We start from the raw sequence: 21,578 nt of genomic DNA on the forward strand, positions 1-21,578 counted from the left end.
AGATTACTGTCCATTCTTTACAAAAAGGTTGCAACATGGGATCTACCCAAAATGCTAGGGGCTTTCCCCAGTTATCAACTGACATTGTAAGAGGCTAACAAGCACATGGTCTGTCCAACACTTAATCCTTGCCTTTTTTTTGCTGTGTAAACAGTCCTGAGCCTTTTCAGAGATGTCAAACTTGTTACAGACCAAAGCAGATGAAAAAAATATTCATTCCATTTCTATTTGAATTTGACATCAATTCTCTTTTTTAATTGGAGTAGTTAAGGTGGTGTGAAAGATATAGTGTTGGGGCTGAAGTCAGGAAGACCTGAGTTCAAAATCTATCCAAAGACACATCTTAGCTCTAACATTGGACAAATAATTTAATCCTATTTGCTATAGCTGGAGAAGGAATAGCAAGCCATTCTAGTATCTCTGCCAAGAAAACCTCAAATGGGGTCATAAACAGGCAGACACAACCGATTCTTTCAACAACATGAATAACTGAAAAGGCACTGGTTATAGTGACTACAGCTGAGTCAGGAAGGTCTAGGTTCAAGTCTTTACTCAGGCACATGCAGAGTTTAAACTCCTGTTGCCAGAGCAATTCTCTAGGATAGGAAATCAAGTGCTAATCTGCATGAATGCAAGGAGTTTCTATGTGGGGAGTTCTCCTAAACTAAATACATTTGGACCAAAAAGAAAACAGAACATCAAAAACAAATATCTATAATGGGCTTCTGTTTCAGTGAGAAGTTTGACTTTGCACTTTGCCAAAAGGAATCTTGATCACCCCCCCCCAATTCAATTATGGGCTCACCTCCAATGCTTTCTTGCAATATCTGTCCAACAAATATTTGTTCTGCAGTCTAAACCATGGGTTCCCAATTCCCACATTGCCCAATTAAAATCTGTCAAGGGCTGCATATAGAATTTAATGTTTATTTATGGCTAAAATGTAGCCCATATTACCAAAGGATAATGGGTATCAAGTTGCATAAATGGGCTTTGAGGAAGGCATGTGACCCACAGGGTGGGCACCTGGTCTAAAAAAAATGGAAATTCTTCATATATTTGGTTTTTTCCTATTTGGATTACTGGTCCAAATTCCCAAGGATCTCATTTATGCGGTTCTAAAACATTCCAGGGCTTGATATTTTATGATTAGCAAAGTATCACTGACTAAAACAGAAGCATTTAGAGGACATCACTAGGAAATTCTCATTCAATTTGGTCTGTGTGCTAGATCCATGTTTTAGTCAGTATTTGAAATTAAGGATTAGAGAGTTGAATAAGGGTGATGTTTCTATCTCAGAGAATTTTACTTAAGCATTTGACATATGTGTGAGAAATATCTTGTTGAAAAAGAACATTTAAGGTCTTGTTTCCAAATCAAGTGCTTCTTTATCGTCAATAAACAACAAACAGGGTGTGAGATTTGTATTCTCTACATTTTTCAGTCAATTGTTTAATGGTTAAAAAAAATGTGAGCTGGGCTATTAGCTTATTAAAGACCTGTTTCCTTCTAACAGACTGTTTTTATAAAAATTCTAAAGATATGAAAAATAACAGTATAAGTTAATGAGAAGCTGGGTGGCGCAGTGGACAGAGCATTGTCCTTGGAGTCAGGATGAGTTCAAATCTGGACTCAGACACTTAATAATTACCTAGCTGTGTGATCTTGAGTAAATCACCTAACCCCATTGCCTAGCAAAAAAACAACAAAAAAAGAAATTAATGCATTCTCTTGATTAAGAAGGAAACAATTTGATATTTCTTTTTTTCCCCAAGCCTTTGAGATCTGCCCCATTTAGGCTGCTGGGGAAGAGATATTCCTTAAAGTCCTAAAAACTGTGACTCTCCTGAGGTTTACTACTCCAGTTCCTTTTCCCCATAATTCTCTTTAGTGTTATTTCTACATAATTGAAAGCACACCTGGAACTGTGATGTTACCAGTTCAAAAGTGGTCACTTTACTGGTGACAAACTTCTCAAAAACAGATGGGCAGATCTTTTCCATCTTTCTCCTCCCTTACGTTTTGCCATGATGATGACTATACTTTGCAGAATCTCTCATCAAGTTTGGTTTGAGCTTTATTCCCCAATGTTGCTTCTGGTTTCCAGAGGCCAATTTGCTCATTGGATCATCATCTCTCTAAAATTTTACATGAGTTTCTATTTCAGAAAAAGGTCACCACCTCTCTTCTCTTGAAATTACAACAATATTAATAAAATAGTACTATGTGCAAGCGACTACACTAAGAGCTTTCTAAGTATAAGTTCATTTGCTCCTCAGAACAAACCCTATGAATTAGTTATGTATAAGGTCAAATTTGAATTCAAATCTTTATGTTGGGCCCCTACTGTACCCACTGTGCCAGCTAGCTAAAAAAATAGGACAAGTGTTTGTTTAAATCACTTTTAGGCCAGAGACAACTTGGTTGAACTTCCTTATGAAATTGAACTTTTGTGTCAATGTTTCTTTTGGCCAAAATTTCTCATGTTTTAGTAACAACAATTTTTTTATATGTATTAGTTTACTCATGTCTAGCTTTGTATTAATTTTGTTCTCTGATTTAACAAACTGGGGGTCCAATTATACATAAAGAGCTGATTGAGTAATGACTACTGGTAAACCATTTCTTGTCCTAGAATATATCAAAATCAATTTTTTTGTGGAGTTATTTAGTACTAACTATATCCAGTACTTTTTTTTTAGGTTTTTTTTTTTGCAAGGCAAATGTGGTTAAGTGGCTTGCCCAAGGCCACACAGCTTGGTAATTATTAAGTGTCTGAGACCAAATTTGAACCCAGGTACTCCTGACTCCAAGGCTGGTGCTTTATCCACTACGCCACCTAGCCACCCCTATCCAGTACTTTTTTTAAAAAAAAATTTTTAGGTTTTTTTTTTTTTTGCAAGGCAACGGGGTTAAGTGGCTTACCCAAGGTCACAAAGCTAGGTAATTATTAAGTGTCTGAGGTCGGATTTGAACCCAGGTACTCCTAACTCCAGGGCCAGTGCTTTATCCACTGCGCCACCTAGCCACCCCATTATCTAGTACTTTTTGATTCTTTTTCTTGAAGAAAATATGTGTATTTACCTATTCCTTACTCCTAAGGCCATATTTTATATGTAATTTTCTTTGGAGAATCTTATCATGTTCTTTATGAAATTTCTCTACTTTGTCATCCTCTGTAACAAATGTTGGTACATAAGTTGCATTATTTATATGGTGGTCTTTTTAACCCCATGTAATCATCATGAGCACTATGAGATGATCTAATGCTTCATAAAATGATGTTTCTTATGCCTTTAGAAGCACAATAAAAACAAGCTTCTCTGCATCTGCAAGGTTAGCCTGTAAGAGGAAATTTCCTTTTGTTTTTAGTTTAAGTGCACAGCAAGAATGTCAAAATTAATGCTCACCAATTGCTCCAGTATTACATGCATTGGACAAGAAACTCACTTTAAAAGTGCCAACAATCAACCTAATAAAAGTTTAAAAATGATATGATTTTTTGCATGCTCTTTTTATCCTTTTCCTGCAACTTAATGAAAAGAAGAGGGTGAATAGAACTGAGAAGTCATTTTCATGGGTTGCCATAGCCAAAGAATTCATCACCAAGTGACCAGTCCACTGGTTCTGTGCTGAGTAAAGCTGATCTTTGGAAAGTTGTCACAGTATGTTGCTGAGACTGCCCTTCCTCAAAAGATTTCCAGAGTCTGCCAGAGTTTGTGATCTGCCTGGCACAGCCTTCACAAACTCAGGGATGTGGAGTAGGATTACATTTACTGAAAAAGCAGGGCTACATTTACTTAGAACTTCTTCGCTGCATTTCTTCCAATGTTTTCATGGGTTGTAGGGTGGGGGAGAGGTGGAGAGAGTGTAATTACTAGGATAGAATTAGTTGAGCAATTAGGTCTTAGATTCATTTGTCAGAGCTCCATTAATTTTTGGGACCCTCATCCCTATTTCCTAAAAAATATAGTGACTCATCATAATTACAGAGCAATCAAAGCTAAGTGACAAAGTTAATTGGAATCTATTTCTCTCCCAACATCTTTTCTGTCTGCCAGAAATTCCTCAGGTTTAGAGGAAAAAAAAAAAAAAAAAAAAAAAAATATATATATATATATATATATATATATATATATATATGTTTTTTAGGATTTTACAAGGCAAATGGGGTTAAGTGGCTTGCCCAAGGCCACACAGCTAGGTAATTATTAAGTGTCTGAGACCGGATTTGAACCCAGGTACTCCTGACTCCAAGGCCAGTGCTTTATCCACTACGCCAGAGAAAATATTTTAAACAAAATTGGCTCTATTATAACAGAAGGGCAATAGTAAAGTGGACACTGGAAAATATCTTTCAAATTTAAGATTTGGGGCTTAAACATCTATGGCTGAGAGGATAGACTAGGCAGTTTTAGAACCTTAAGCTTAAGAATGGATGCATACTATTGGGTGCAAAAAGAGAGATCTACAGTCAGAGATGGCCAAATCTTAACTGTTATAGGATAACTTGGGCTAACTTCTAGTTCTCTTCTTTTACATCTGCCAGTGACAAGAAACTAGCTACTTTGGTCAGAGAATTGTTTGTAAGGTGTTGTGATTTTTAAACTTGAATGAAATATGACTTATTACTATTACTAAAATGACTAAACTATAAGGCAATATGCAATCTCAAGCAATTTTATACAAAACTCTTATTTCTTATTAAAGCAACAGAGAAACAAAGTTTTTGTTAGAGTAATTTAATGGAATTAACTGTATTATGATCAAAGTCTTGAGTCAGATTTCTCGGTAGTTCAGTTATATGTTATTATTTCATGGCAAAGATGGTCCCCCTCAAATAGGTATGCCACTAAAAACAATAGGAAAGCATATGATAAACTGTGGTTGATAAACTTCAATCCATAAATGATTAGAAGAACTCAAAATACACATCCTACAGATCAGTAGCTTCATCTTTGGAAATGAACAATAAATTATTCATTTAACTATCTGATGTCACTTGGCAATCACACAATTTAATATAAATTACACTGCTGCAAAATGTTAACCAACTAGTTTAAGCTAAAGCAGTCACTAAATTGGTAATCGCTTATATTTTAATGTGTATTTATCCCTAATTTACCAGATATGTACATATAGTGCTGTACTCAAGTGAATGAAAACTGTCTTTACTCTGCTCCCATTGAAAACCAAAGTCTCAAAGTTATAACTATGTATAAGACTTGGGAATAGAACTAATATATAAAAAGGATGCAAAGATATAGTTAATACATGTGCCAGTAAAAATCCTATCATCTTACCCTATCTAGTTCCAGTGTAAACTTCTGGTCCCAAGATTGATTGGAAATGGGTTTCCAGCTAGTTTGACCAACCACAGTATTGTCCAGCTTCAAAACTGCACAGATGTCATCTGTAAATAAATTTCAAAAATTCAGTTTAAAAAAAGAAAAATGATTGATTCAGCAGTAAAGCAGAACTATTCTGCAGCTAAAAAACTATTACAGTCCTTTGAAAAGGCTATTTTTACCAGCAAGAAAGTAGTATTTGGAACTTAAAAGAGCACATTTTAAAACATTTACTCATTCCAAATAACAAATATGAAACCAAGTCCATTTTCCAGAGTTGTTCTTGTTAATATCTTGCATGTCCACAGTTAGAATTAATCTTTTCTTCCTCAAATTTTTCATCATGTCAAACTTTTATGTACTAAATTAATTTTTTTTAGGTTTTTATTTTTATTTATTTTTTTGCAAGGCAAATAGGGTTAAGTGTCTGAGGCCGAATTTGAACTCAGGTAGTCCTGACTCCAGGGCAGGTGCTCTATCCACTGTGCCACCTAGCCGCCCCCTGAATTAATTTTTAAAAATAATTTTTTGCATGTGTTTAACCAACCTGTTTACTTCAAGAATGGTAGCTTCTTCAAGAATTTTCTCTTCAGGATCTAGTAGTGTTTTTGCAAATAGCAGGTACTTGAATATTTGGTCAATTATATCCTAAGATCACAGCATTTAGAACCGGAAGGGACTTAGAAAAATCATCTAGTTCATCTATTTCATTTTTCAAGATTAAAATAACATGATTGAGAAAAAAAAAGATAATTAAGTGAACTTTCCTGAGCTCAAAAAAGGGAGGATGTACATAGCCAGGAGTCAAATCTAGGTCTTCAGTGATTGTTATCACTGTAATTTTAGTGCTATTTGAAAAATAAAGGAAAACTGGAAAAATTCTGCTAGACTGGAGAAAGGCAAAAGCTGTCCCAAGTTTGAAAAAAAGACATGAGAACAGAACCTGCAAATTATAGGTCAGCAACTCTGACTTTTGATTCCTGGAAAAAATTTTAGAGCAGATCATTAAATAAATAGGTGGTGAGCATATAGAACATGTAAAAATAGATGATGACCATGTAGAATGGGAAGTAATAATTTTCTGTAAAGAGTTAGCACTGAATATGCATGACAAAACTCATATCCATTTTCCCACAGTATTATTCAATAGATAAGGACAATGTTGTAGATATAAGTTTATTTAGATGTCAGCAAAGTTTTTGGGAAAGTTTCTCATAAAACTTTTATGAAGATGGAGATATGGATTAGAAAAGAAAGTATAGTTATTAGTGGCTTGATGTCAATATGACAGGAAGCCTTTATTGGAGTAGTCTAAGGTATCTTTGCTTGGCCCTTTGGTCTTTTAGTGTTTTACCAAAAATCTGAATAAAGACAAAGATGGTAAACTCACGAAGAATGAAAATAATGTAGTTTGGAGGGACAGTTAGCACTGTGGGTGAGAGTCAGGATCCAAAAGGATCTTGATAGACTGTAGCATTAAGTGGAATCTACTAAAATGAAATTCAAACAGGAACAAATGCCTACATTTATACTTAGCCTATATTTGTGTTTAAAAAAATCAATTTCTTAAGCACCTTGTGAAGGATGTGATCAGATAGATAATAACCAACAATTCTGGAAAAAGTTTTAAGATCATAGACCTACAGTTGGAAGGGATCTATGAGGTCATCCATCATGACCTCATTTTACAGATAAGGAAACTGGGGCCCAGGGAGATTAGGAGATTTGTTCAAGGTCATAAAGATCTCCTATATCCCAGGCAGGATTTATCCACACCCAGAGTCTCCAGTTGGTGCTCTTCTTCCTAGGCCACACTACCTTTCCCTCTGGGGGCTTGTCAGCCCTTGGTGCAATCTGGGGCTTCAATAGGAGAGGCATGGTTCCTAGGAAATGAGAGGTGACAGAGCCATTGGACTGAAGCCCATTATCACATCACCTGGAAAGCTATGCTCCTTTTCAAGAGAAAGCACTGAAGAAGATCCTGATAAGCCAGAGAAAATCTAACATAGTGAAAGGCTATGAGAACAGGTTTACAGGAGGAATCACTGAAGGAATTTGGGATGATTAACTTGGAGAAGAAAAGACTATATTCTCAGACACCTGACTCTTATTAGCTGTATGACTTTGGGCAAGTCACTTAATCCTTTTTTTTTTAAGGTTTTTGCAAGGCAAACAGGGTTAAGTGTCTTGCCCAAGGCCACACAGCTAGGTAATTATTAAGTGTCTGAGACCAGATTTGAACCCAGGTACCCCTGACTCCAGGGCCGGTGCTTTATCCACTACGCCACCTAGCCGCCCAAAGTCACTTAATCTTGATGGCCTCTTATCCAGGGCCATCTCCAGTGGCCATGATCCATATCTTTCCACTGGACCCAGATGATTCTGGAGGAGAAAGTGAGGCTGGTGACTTAGTACAGCCCCCTCACTCAAATTCAATTCTGGTGCTTGTCATAGCATCATCTCCTTGATGTCATGGTCTTCGAAAATGGAGGACAAAAAAATATTTAAGGGAAGGACTCCATAGTTCTTTTAAAATTCCAAGGACAGAATCAGAAGCAATGAGTGAAAGTTGCAAAATGGATAATTTAGGCTTCTGTAAATACTGAATGATAGATACTATGTGCATGGAACCATGTAGACTTGAGAATAGTCTCTCTTCCTCTGTGAAGATTAGTGAGGGAAATGTAAGAACACTGAATAACTGTGTACCCTTCTCAGTTCCTGGCTTTTAAAAATACTTGTACCATACAAATCACAGGATTACTCTGTTTAAATAACTGTGGAAAGCTCAAAATAGTAGAGTGATTTAAGTTATAAGGGCAAAGAATTACAATATAAGATACATTACAAAGGAGCAATGAAGAGATACTACAGTATTATAGGTATTAAGAGGAGGGAAATAGGTGGTGGTGGTAGTACTAAGGGAGGTTTCAAAAAAAGTGATGGCATTTAATAGATCTTGATAAAGTAGGAATTAGACAAGTGGCTTTTATGAGAAGTCATTTGAAGGACAAGGATCAAAGTATTGAAATGGAAAAGCATACCTCATATTTGTGAAAATTCCAGTTTAGCTGGAATATAGATTTTTTTTTGAGGAAAAAATGTCCTAAAGTGACTTAAAAAATCCTATTTAGGATCATAAAGCTCAGGATGCACCAAGAAGAGTCTGGAAAAGGTACTGAACACATTATCTTATAAGTATAGCATATTTTCTGGTTCTGAAGTAGTTTTGAAGAAAGTTTTATTAAAATATATTTTATATATAAAACCAATTTTTAAAATTAAAATTTGTGTTGAATTGTGTTTTGTGCATAGAGAAATCAAGACAACTTCACTGATTTCTTCTTCTCTGCTCTTTCCTCCCTTCTATGCAGCAACAGTAATTACTGTCAACTGTTCTTACACCAAGAAATTTGGAACTCAGTTAATGTGTCATTCTTCTTGATATTAGGAAGATGCTCACAGAGCAGGAAATGAATATTTGGAACCTAATCACCAGATTATCAACAGGCAGATTTTAATAAGGCTTACATTTTTTTTAATAATCAGCAAACATGTCACTTTTATACTTTAAATTTTTTTCACCTACAGAACCTTTGAATCTGCCCACTTCTTTTTATTCCTAAATTAAGTGCCTTGTTCAAGACTTTTAAATTTTTAGGAAATTAAGAAAATTAGTTACTGAACTGGACAAGTCATCTGTTTTTAGCAGGTTTCGACTACTGCCACTTTTACTTTTGCTTGTTCTACTCATGAAGGATGATCTTGTTTCACTTGGACTCCAGCCAGGTAGTGTAACTGATGTTGCTTTTGAACGTCCCGGGACATTCTCTAGTATATCTTGGCAGCCCATAAGCCGAACTTCCAAAGTACCTGTTAACATGAACATATATATTAGATAAGAACCTCAATTTGTCATGGAAATTAATAGGTAAGAACCTCAATTTGTCATGAGAAAAAGAAAACTATAATAAAAATACAAGCAATCAAAACAAGGAGTTTTATGAATCAACTTCATCTTCCTTCATAAGAATAATTTATTAAAGTGAATGCTATTGATAATTTAATGAAATAAAAGACGTAGAGGGTATGGGGTTTATATTCTTTACCTTGAATATCCCACCACACCTCAGTGACATCTATTCAAACAAGTTGACTTTATTAAACTTCTAGCATGTGCATATCATCTTTTCCCCAAAATCTTTCCCTTCTGCTAACTTTATTTCTACTGTCATCACCAAAAGTCCTAATCATTAAGACTTAAAACCTAAAACTCTGCTTTTTGCTTAGCATTTTTTTTCCATCAGCTGCCAAGATAAACTAATTTTCTGCTCTGGTTATCTCTCAAGTCTTTTGACTTATTTTGTCACTCACTGCCACTATTTTATTTAAGGTTTTTATCTCTTGGCCTAGAGTACTGTAATCAACTTCTTTACTTAGCTTTCTGCCTTTATTCTCAGTACTCTCCAGATCAATGTCTGTATAATCTACCTATTGCATGTGACTCCATTCAAAACATTTCAGTAGTTCCATATTTCATACTGAATAAACTCTAAAACTTTATTCTGGCATTCAAAGCCTCTCTATTAAATGTCTTAAATTTATTTTTCCCATCTTACTCCAGAAAACCTCACATTATTTTAATTCTGCTTTTCCCTGTATCTTTGCCTTTGCCCATATTATCTCTCCCAAAATGGACTAGATTTTCTGTTTAAAAATGTTTACCTCCATACTCTTTTCTTCTTCAGAACCTTGTCTATCATTTTATTTAGATATTAAAATATTAAATTCACTTATCTCAAGAAACTGGAGAGACCATGTAGTTTAGTCAAAACAAGCACAGAGTAATATTTTTAGGAAGGTAGCAGAAAGTACCTAATGTAGAAACTAAGGATTCTAGGAGACATAAACATTATTCCAGGCATGAGAGGCAGCTGGTGCAAAGGTATGAAGATGAGAAACTGTATCTGAGGAAGGGCTGAAGAACATGTGAATTAGTAGAACCTATAAGGGGTACAAAATTTGGTTGGGCCTGGGTTGTAAAAGGCTTTAAATGGCAAACAGAACAAAGGAGGAATCACTAGGGTTTACTGAGCAGGACAGTGGCTACATGGTTACATTGTTGGGCATTCATGTGGAAGATCCTTGAGGCAAGAAGAAGGACTGGGACTCTACTACAATATTCCAGGCAAGAGGTGACAGGGCCTCCATGAGGCCTACTCTATGGTGGAGAAATGGAGAGAGATATCATGAAGAGAGAATCCACAAGACTTATCCACTTGAGATGAGAGGTTGCAAAGCTTGTGATTAAAAGGATGATAGTTTTCTTGAGAAAGAAAAGGGAGAAGAGCAGAGAGGCAAGAAGAGTTTTAGATGTGAAAGTCTGAGACACCAGTGGGACACCTCGTCAGTGTTCACTAGGCAGTGAATGATACTGGGCTGGAATTTAGGAGACCAAGCAAGGTTAGAGATTCAAATATGGAAATAATGACCATAAAGATGGCAGAGGCAGCCAGGTGGCCCCAGTGGGCAGTCCTGAATTCTTTTTTTTTGCAAGGCAAATGGGGTTAAATGGCTTGCCCAAGGCCACACAGCTAGGTAATTATTAAATGTCTGAGACTGGTTGTAAACCCAGGTACTCCTGACTCCAGGGCCGGTGCTTTATCCACTGTGCCACCTAGCTGCCCCCCACAGTCCAGAATTCTGTGGGTGGTGGTAGATTGGGAAGTATTTTTCTAGAAGTTATCTAGGAAATGAAAAGAGTAGTTTTTGGCAGCCTAATTACCAAGAGAACATGCTTCATTTTGATCAAGGGATCATAGATTAAGACCTGAAAGGGACTTTAGAAGACACTCAGTCCAATCCTCTCACTTCACTGTATAGGAAAATGACTATAAAGAAATGACAAGTCCTAAGTAGAATTCTGATGCATTTTTCCTGGGAACATAAAATTGAATTAAGAGAAAATGAACATCTTGTATGGTTTCTTCTTTTGAGGGGTAAGGCGGGGGGTGGGGGATTGGAGGAGGGATAAGACTGGAAACTCAAATCATTTCCATGGCTAATACTCAGCTGATTACATAGAAGTCATCCTGGGGAAACAAACAAAAAAAAATCTGACATATTTCAAAGCTGAATTTAGTAAGGTCAATGTAACAGAACATAATAATGTTCAATACCCACTTTCACTTAAAAAATAATTAAGGAGCTTGAAGGTCCTCATTAAACATTCTAGAGCTTTTGAAATTTTCTTTTATGGAATGAGAATATTCCAATGGAGAAGTATCCCTACTTTACACCTTCAAATTTTACAACCTACATACTGATTATTAAAAACAATGAAACCTTAGGAATAAAGTTTAAGTGTCCTAAGTATCACTTACAAAGGTTACTACTATGAGGAAATGGGTGTGCTACTAAAACCTTTATTAGATCTGATGATATTAGATCCATCTTATATCCTTTTATTTTCTTTTTTAAAACATTTTGGTATGTTTCAGTGACAACACTTTTAACTTCCAAGAAAATTGTTTACTGTGTGCATTGCCCAACAAGGTCACCCAATGGAGACAGATTCACCTACTCTGATAGCTCTTAATTTTGGTGGTTACTACTATCTTGAAGAAGCCCAAATCTGCCTTTCTACTTATCTGTTCTGCTCTTGGTTTGGCTTAGTACATCCAAGCAAAACAACTCTAGTCTCCTTCTACATGTCAGTCACCCCATCCTTCCCTGGGTCTCTTTGCATTACCCCACCTCCCATGAAAGCTGTCTCCCAATCAAAGTTAAATTGCTTGTTCTACCTTGAGTTAGAAGGACCTCAGAAGCCTTCCTCACCGCCCCCCCCAAACTCTTATTTTATAGATGAAGACAAAGGCAAAGGAAGTCAATGGACTTGCCCAGGCATCAGGGAAGAAGTGACCAGGAAGGATTTAACTGATTTGAAAAAAAAAAAAAAGCTTTTGCCCTGTCTGCAGGCTCAAATCATGAGCCACTTCCTCCATGCCCTTCATGATACCTGTGTAGAAAAACGATCCCTCTTGATTTTCTCATTCCTTTCTGTTGGATGATTCCTATGTAATTATCACATTACATTTTCTTTATTTATAGGACTTCTGAGGGCAGAACCAAGATTGTGGTGTCAAGTTAGAAAGTTCCAAGAACTTTTACCAAAATGACTTTAAATGAAGCATCTAAACAGAACCTAAAGCTAGAGATTACACACACACACACACACACACACACAGTGAATCAAGTTCTAAACTCAAGATAATGTGAAAGAATTCCAGTAAAGGTTTGTCTCATGGAGGTAAAAAGGGAAGTATAATCTAGTAAAAGGTGGGAAAGCCATTGAGAGCTTCTTAGCCACAGTCAACTCAGGTCTGGGCTCAGCAAGCCAGCAGGCCAGCAGTGAGGGTCCCAATCCTAACTCAGAAGACAAAATTCACTGAATTGCTGGTGCAATAAGCACAGGACTGGGTTGGACTATTCTAACACAGGGAACCAATGACTAGCAAGCAATTAAGCCAGGGACCAGAATCCCCAGCCCTAGCACAAAAAGCTCAAGACTGTGCCCCCATGCCCCAGGGGTTCAACTATCAAAATGAGCAGAATTCCCCCCACCCCCAAATGCTAACCAGGAAAAGTTACTATTGGGATGGGGACGATAAAAATACTATCTCAGAAGAGGAAAACAGTGGCAAAATGTCTACATGTAAAGTCTCAGATTCCAAAAGACCTCTTGGAAGAATTCTAAAAGGATTTTAAAAACCAGAGAGGAAGAAGAAAAATGAAGAAAAGAAATTAGAATCATGCAGGAGAATTATGAAAAATTGAGAAGAAAACAGTAACTTTAAAACTAAATTTGATCAACTGGAAAAAGAAACAAAAGCTAACTGAAGAAAACAAAACCCTAAAAATTAGATTTCGACAAATAGAAACTAATGACTTTATGAGACTCCAAGATTCCACTTTCAGTCAAAAGGCTTAAAAAAAAAAGAAAAGAAAAGAAAATGTAAAGTTATATGACCAACCTGGAAAAATAGATCCCGGAAAGATAATTTACAAATTATTGGTCTACCTGAAAGCAACACTCTAAAAAGGCCTGGACAATCAGGTAAATTATCATGGAAAACTATTCTGATTTCCTAGATCAAGAAGATAAAATAGTCCTTAAGAGAATCCATCTATCATTCTCAGAAAAAGATCACAAAATAAAAACTCCAAGGAATATTGTAGCCAAATTTCAGAATTCTCTGCTAAAGGAGAAAATACTGCAAGCTACCAAAGAGAAGAAATTTAAATACCAGGAAATCACCACAGTCAAAATTACATGGGATTTACCAGCTTCAACAATATCAGCTATCAACAATAAAGGATCAGAGAGTCTGGAATATGATATTTCAGAGGACAAAAGAGCTAGGATTACAATCAAGGATCAATTATGCACCAAAATTCAACTTATTTTTTCAAAGGAAAATAAAGACTTCTAAATTTGCCTGATGAAAAGATCAGACTTGAACAGAAAATCTGATCTTCAAATACAAAACTCAAAAATTGCATAAAAAGGTAAATGGAAAGTAAAACAATTTTAGTGAAGACATTAGTTAGACATTACCTGTAACTCTTGAGAATTGTATTTCTCTTAGAACAGTTGAAAAGAACATAATTAGACTGAGGGGAGTAAGTATAAAATGATTATACTGTGATGATTTACTTTAGCCCATGAAGGTTGCATTTCTGATGGAACAGTCGGAGGGAAGGTACTTGGATAGAGTGTAGGTATATGATGATGATGATGATCATGATGTTTGTTCTTCTGTACTCAAAGAGGACCATGAATCAGGGAGGTGATGTCATGATAAGCACATGAACTAGATTTGAATGAAGGGTTGCTCTGCTAAGTCACAACCTTACTTTTTCCTCCAGAACCACCTGTGTGCAATGACCAGTTATGACTCAGGATGCCTGGAGATGGCCCTGGATGCAACACAATGAGGGTTAAGTGACTTGCCCAAGGTCACATAGCTAATAAATGTCAAGTGTCTGAGGCTGGAGTCAAACTCCTGTCTTCCTGACCCCAAGGTCAATGAGTGCTCTGACCATTGTGTCATCTAGCATTGATCATGAAGTGATAATACTTTAGCTCATTTAGTTTATTTCTATTGGGAAAGTTGAAGGGAGTAGACTTGAACAGAGGGTGGGGGTACAAGATAGGCATAAAACTATTAAGACATTTTAAAAAAAGGATTTTACTGGAAGAAGAAGGTGGAGACAGTAGAGGATAATTAACACCCAATAAATAAGCACAAATGCCCTATGATAGCAGAGGGCAAAGAAGGAAAAGTATGAATACTAAGTAAATCTTGCTCTCATCAGATATGACTCAAAGAAGGAATGATATACATTCCAATTGGGTTTAGCAATTTATCCTACAGGAAATTAGGAGGGAAAAGGGAAAGGACAATGTGAGGCAGCAATCAGAAGCAAAACATTAGTGAGGAGGGATAAGGGGAAAGGACAAAGTACAACTAGGGGAAGACAGGATGGAGGAAATAAAGTTTTTGATGTTATTTCTTTCTCTATCATGATCTTTCCCCCTCCCATTTAGTTCTAATTCCTCTATTACAACAAGTCTAAAATGGAAATATGTTAACATGATTGCATTATGTACAACCTATTGTTCACTGCTATGGGGAGGGGAGAGAGAAAGAAGGTGACTGAAAAATATGGAACTCAAAAGCTTGCAAAAGGATGAATCCTGAAACTTTTCTTTGCATGTAACTGGAAAAAAAAGCAATAAAAAGAAAAATGTGGAAAGGTTTAACATGAACTGATACAAGTGAAATGGACAAAACAGGAGAACCTTTGTACACAAGAATAGCAATACTATAAATAACAACTATTCTCAGCAATATTAATAATCCAAGAAAATTCTGAAGGACTTATGATGAAAAGGTGCTGTCTATCTCTAGAGAGAGAGAACTGATAGAGTCTGAATGCAGATACTTTACTTTTATTTTCTTGAGGTCATTTTTTTGTCTGTGTTTTCCTTCACAAAATGACTTACATGAAAATGTGCTTTTCACAACTACACATGTATAACCCTACATCATATTGCTTTCTTTCTCAATGGGAGAAAGGGAGGGAGAGAGAATTTGGGAATCAAAATTTGAAAAAAAAAAAGTTAAAATTGATTTTACATGTAATTTAGAAAAAAAATAAAGAACATCTTTTTTAAAACAACTGTTTGTTTTCATGTTTTATCCTTTTAGATTATAAGCTCTTGAGGGTAGAGTCACCTTCATATATTTACAAAATTATATATATATATATATATAACATATTCATACATTTGTGTTTACAGAATACTCAGCCTGTGCCTTGGGGGCAATGTGAAGCTAACCTAGGACATGTGGTTTCTGTTCTCTTGGAGGGAGGGAGTACAGTGAATAGAATGCTGGACATGGAGTTAGGAAGATTTGAATTCAAATCTGTTCACAAAGGCTGAATTAGTTTAAGTTCACATGACTTTTTGTCTGTTTCTTTATCTGTAAAATGGGTATTCTTTATCTTCAAGGATTACTGTGGGGATAACATGAATTGACATTTATAAAAATGCTTCACAAACATTATTAAGCTGTTATCATCATCATCATCATCATCATCATCATCATTAAAACCTTATTAAGGAAGTGGTATTAAAAAAGCACTGGTAGAGAGGAGAGACAAGAAGACAGGTGGCATAGTGGAAAGAGCACCAACCCTGGAGTCAGGAGGACTTGAATTCAAATCCGACCTCAAACACTTAATAAGTGCCTAGCTGTGTGATCTTGGGCAAGTCACTTAATCCCATTGATTTAAATAAATAAATAAAAATTTTAAATTAGAACAAACAAAAAGAAGAAATGAGAAGACTTCTCAGGTGAAATAGCCTAGATGATTGGTAAGAGGAATCTAGACTAGGGTGGGACTAGTGTTAAAATGGAATAGATTAGGGGTGGCTAGGTGGCGGTAGTGGATAAAGCACGGCCCTGGAGTCAGGAGTACCTGGGTTCAAATCCGGTCTCAAGACACTTAATAATTACCTAGCTGTGTGGCCTTGGGCAAGCCACTTAACCCTGTTTGCCTTACAAAAAAACCCCTAAAAAAACAAAAACAAAAACAATAAAATGGGATAGATTCATCAATGTTATGTAGATAGTACTGACAAGAACTGGATGTGGTAGATGGGAAAGAAGGATGGACCATTGTGAAGAGGGCTACACATATAGCCAGCACTTGACGACGTTTTTGTCCTTCATTCTGGAAGAAGACCAGGACATTAGGAGGTGATGTTAGGAGAAGTACATGAACTGAATTTGAGTGGGGATGATGGTGCTAAGTCACCAGCCTCACTTTTTCCTACAGTTGTCTAGGTCCAGTGGCCACATATGAATCAGAAAGACTGGAGATGACCCTGGATAAGAGGCAATCAGTGACATGCCCAAGGTCACACAGCCAGTGAGTATCAAGTGTCTGAGAACTCCCAACCTCCTTACTCCAAGGCCAGTATTCTATTCACTGTACCACTTAGTTACCCCAGAAAATAATAATTATTTGCTGAAAAGACAGAGTTAGAAGATCACACATAAGGCACCAGAAATGAAGTGAATGGTGTCACAGACGTCAATACTGAAGTCAGGAGGAGAAATGAGTGAGTTTAGGAGGGAAAATAACGAACTTGGTTTTAAGCATGTTGAGTTTGAAGCTCTGAAGAGAGGTCAAGACTGGAAATAAAGATCTGAGCAAAAACTATACAGGGATATACACAGGAATGCATAGGATTACAGATGGAGAACATAGGTAGAGAAAAGAAATATAATGGCAGGACTTTATAAGATGAGAAATCAGTTAAGGAATCAGAGGGAATGATTAGAGAAAAAAGAGAACTGTGAGATTATGGTATTCTTAAGATAAGAGAAGTGGGGGATAATGAGTAAAAAGGTGATCAATAGTATTATAAATGGCAGGGAGGCGGCTAGGTAGCACAGTGGATAAAGCACCATCCCTGCAGTCAGGAGTACCTGGGTTCAAATGAGGTCTCAGACACTTAATAATTACCTAGCTGTGTGGCCTTGGGCAAGCCACTTAACCCCATTTGCCTTGCAAAAAACCAACTCCCTCCCCAAAAAACCCAAAAAAGTGGCAGGGAAGTGACAGTTAATAGACAGAACACTGGCCCTGGAGTCAGGAGGACCTGAGTTCAAATCCAGCATCAGACACTTAATAACTACCTAGCTGTGTGACCCCAGGCAAGTCACTTAACCCTATTGTCTTACAAAAAAAAAAGTGGCAAGGAAATCAAAGAGGTTGAGGATTAGGGGGTGAAAAGGCAACTTCATTTGATGATTAAGGTTACCAAAAAGTTCCAGAGAAAGTAATTTCACTAGAGCAATAAAAGAAGATAAGATTACAGAAGGATGAAGGGGGGGGGGGGAGAGACTAGTAAAAATAGTGATTCAAAATAATGTCAACTTTTCAAGTTTAATAGTAGAGAAGAGGAACAGGATGGCAACTTTTCAAGTTTAAGAGTAGAGAAGACAGATAGGATGGTCTAACATGTCAAGAAAATCTTTTTGGATTAGAAGGAACCAGTAGCAGGATGTATGAAAGAAGCAACCTTGCAAAGAAAGTCCTAGGAGAGGGAGAAAATTTAAGTGACAACACAAAGAAAAGAATTACTACTAATTCTTTTGAGACCAACCTAAAGGAAGAGTGAAAAGCACAATGCTGTTGCTAAGTTTTGAGGAATGAATGAGGGCAATTAAGGGAATTCTCTTTGTAGGATTTATTAATCTGAGTCAAACAGAGAGGTCATCCGCTATAAGTGTGGGACACAGTGAGTGACCCATGCACAGTCAACATGCAATGTTGACTGTGGAAAACTAAGAATAAATTAGGGTTGGGTTATGAGGGTCCAGACACTTCTTAACATAAATTTTAGAGTATGAAATAAATTTACTGATTATGACTTTTCTCCACAAATAATCAGTACTCTTGTAGCATGGACGAACTTTATAAATGCTAAGAGTTATGTAGAAATTAAGATGTCCAGGATGAAAATGGTAGAAAGTGAGGGGAAAATAAAGGATTCTATGGCAGTAGATATTGAAGGAAATATTAAACATCAAACCACAGATCCAAATGAGGAATGAAAAAGTAAAGGCAATACAAAGTGGAATGAAAGGGGGGCAGCTAAGGTGGTGCAATGATTGGAGCACTGGCCTTGGAGTCAGGAGGACGAGTTCAAATCCAATTTCATGTCACTTAATAATTATCTAACTGTGTGACCTTGGGCAAGTCACTTAACCCCATTGCCTGGGGGGGGGCTAAATTAAAAAAAAGAGAAAGGGACAGATTAAGGAGGAAAAGGTCACAATAAGAAAAAAAAGCAAGTTTAATATAAAAGAGAAGAAAAGACATATGGCTAAGAAGGCATGACTAGATGACTAGAGTATCAAATTTCATTATTTTAGGCAGAATGGACGCAAAATCCAAGAGATAGTTAAGCCTAAGCAAGACAACATATAATATCTGAGGGCTGTAGACGTTGAAGAATTAGTCAGATGGATTGTGAAATGAATTATGGAACATCCAAGAATAAGAGATGAGTATAAGGTAGAGATTCTAAAGTCATTAAAAAAAAGTGAAGGGAATAAGCTAGGGACTTGTAGATAACAGAAACAGTAACAGGGAAGATTATGCAGATCTCAAAAGAAGAAAGGACAGAAGGATGGTGGTGAAGGAATGGTTCAATGAAGAAGAATAAATTATTCTGGATTCTATACATTCTATATACTCAGATATTCCATAACATATAGCCAAAGATGAAATTAGTTGGAGAGCTGGATACAGACTGATGTACTCATTACACTTCAAAGATTCTCAAAAAAAGATTGGTAGGATGGCATGAATACTTTCAAAGAAATAAACTAAAAAAAGACGATATAGAAGAGACAAAAATACCCAAGACACTGACGTGGGTACCTAAAAAAAAAAACACTGATCATCTTAAGACTTCAAAGATGTATACTGTCATATCATCTATTGAGATCCAGATGAATGTATGACAACATACATCATAAACAAATTAAAAGAGCAAAGAAAAGTTAGAACTATGCAAAGGAAAAGTCTCATGACCATTCATCATAAGACACAGCAAGGAACACACAGGGTAAAACAATTTTGACTGCACAAAATCCCCCAAATCAGTTAGAAGTTAAAAGAAAAGCAGGTAAAGGGTTTAAAAAAAAATCTTTACAGCACAACTCTGTGATTAAGGTCTATTTCTAAGATCCAAAGAGAGCTGATTCACATTTTTAAGAGTAAGAACCATTCTCCATTTGATAAAAGGTCAAATGCCATTAAGAAACCCAAGCTATGTATAGAGCAAAGAGAAATTCAAATTAAAACAATTCTAAGGACCATCTCATGCCCATCAGATTGGCAAAGCCAGAAAAAAAAGGGAAAATGAATGCTTGAGGGCCTGGGGAATCCAGTTACATTAATGCATTTTTAATGGTGCTGTGAACTAAATGGTGCTGTTCGACTCTTCTGGAAAGCAACTTGAGACTATGCCCCCAAATTCAGTAAACTATGCATACTATTTAACACAGTTAAACTGCTACTGGGTCTGTTCTCCTAAGAAATCAAGGTAACAGGAAAAGGATTACTTTGTTCAAAAATATTTTTACTATCTTTTTTGTGGTCTCAATAGAACTGGAAACTGAGAAGGTGCCTATAAATTGGAGAATGGTTGAGTAAGATATAGAGTATGAATATGATGGAATGCTATTGTGCTATAATAAATGAAAAGGGGATGGTCTGAAAGAAACTTGGAAAGATGTGTATGAATGAATTCAGAATAAATTTAGCAAAAGTGAGAGTTTAGGGCTATTTGGTCTTTCTTCTTAGTGGTCCCACCCAATCCCATGATCAACATACCTACAACAGAACTTATTATACTCCATCCCATCTTCCAGACTTCTTTCTATTGAAAGTACTGTCTTAGTCAGAGAAGGAGGAAAAGGACCCATACATGCAAAGATAATTTAGCATTGTTTAATGTGGTGGCAATGAACTGGAACTTGAGGATATACAAGGACAGAATAAATAATGTGTATCAATATGATGGAATACTATTGTGCTATAATTAATTATGCTTTCAGAGAAATCTGGGACTATTTGAACTGATGTAGAGAAGTAAGCAGAACCAGGAAGACAATTTTAATAATAATAATAATAATAATAATAATAATAATAATAATAATAATAATAATAATAGAAATAACAATAGTTATGATGATAATATTGTAAAGACAAACTATTTTTGAAGACTTTAGAACTCTGATCAATGCAGTGACCAGCTATGATTACAAAAGACCAATGATAAAATCTGTTACCTACCCTATTTTTGTCTACACATGTTGGTATCAAGGGCTTTAATTTAATTTTCTTTTTCAAATGGGGTGGGGTGGGTATATTTGGAGAGAAAGAAAACATGAATTTTTATTGATGGAAAATAAGTAATTTAAAACAAAAAATAAAACAATAACAACAAAAGACATGATTTAGAATTAGAAGAAATAACAGACAGCTGAAAAATGAATGATTAAGAGTACTGTGGCCATACAAGAAAAGTGAGAGGAGTGCTAAAGTTTGGAGAAATGCTGAGACATCAAGTGGGTTTTATAACTTTACTGCAAAGAAAGACTAAAAAGAGATGAATCAATGTTCAGGGTGAACAAAAAAAAAATAAGTTTGTCTAACTCTGCTGCTTCAGTTTTGGCTATCCAGGGTCACAGCTATTGAACTATGAAGGAAAATATGGCTCACAGGGGACTGCAAACACGAGGAATTAGAAGGTAAGAAGAGGAAGTCAAACTTTCCTCAATAACTCCAAGTCACCAGGCCAAGAAAACTTCATGTTAAGAGCACAAAAAAAGATGTATGGATGATTAACTATGAAGCAATGTGGAGATGAGCACACCAAAGGAGAAGAGAGTGACTGGTTCACAAACAGGTGATTCTTTTAAGTCACAGAGTGATAAGCATCACTTCCTGGAGAAACTCCAGAATTTTGTGAGCATTTAGCTAATGAAGACATCTATTTAGCTTACTCCAGAAGAACATGTTAAAGGCACGACCTATCTGGGTTTCAGCATGGCAGGTGTCAAAAATCCCTCAAA

At 36.2% G+C, this 21,578-nt stretch overlaps 1 protein-coding gene across 3 annotated transcripts in view; it reads right to left on the bottom strand.

Annotated features, from left to right (window-relative positions):
- The window catches only part of PKN2 (protein kinase N2), a 160,537-nt gene that overhangs the window by 45,538 nt on the left and 93,421 nt on the right, over positions 1–21,578 (bottom strand). For all 3 annotated transcript variants that reach the window (XM_074221750.1, XM_074221749.1, XM_074221751.1), the window contains exons 7-8: positions 9,037–9,222; positions 5,305–5,414 (exon numbers count right to left, since the gene is read on the bottom strand). In XM_074221750.1, coding sequence (XP_074077851.1) covers positions 5,305–5,414; positions 9,037–9,222 — 296 coding nt within the window. The remainder of the gene's footprint in view (positions 1–5,304; positions 5,415–9,036; positions 9,223–21,578) is intronic.

This window comes from Macrotis lagotis, chromosome 2 (assembly GCF_037893015.1).
Source record: "Macrotis lagotis isolate mMagLag1 chromosome 2, bilby.v1.9.chrom.fasta, whole genome shotgun sequence".
NCBI lineage: Eukaryota > Metazoa > Chordata > Mammalia > Peramelemorphia > Peramelidae > Macrotis > Macrotis lagotis.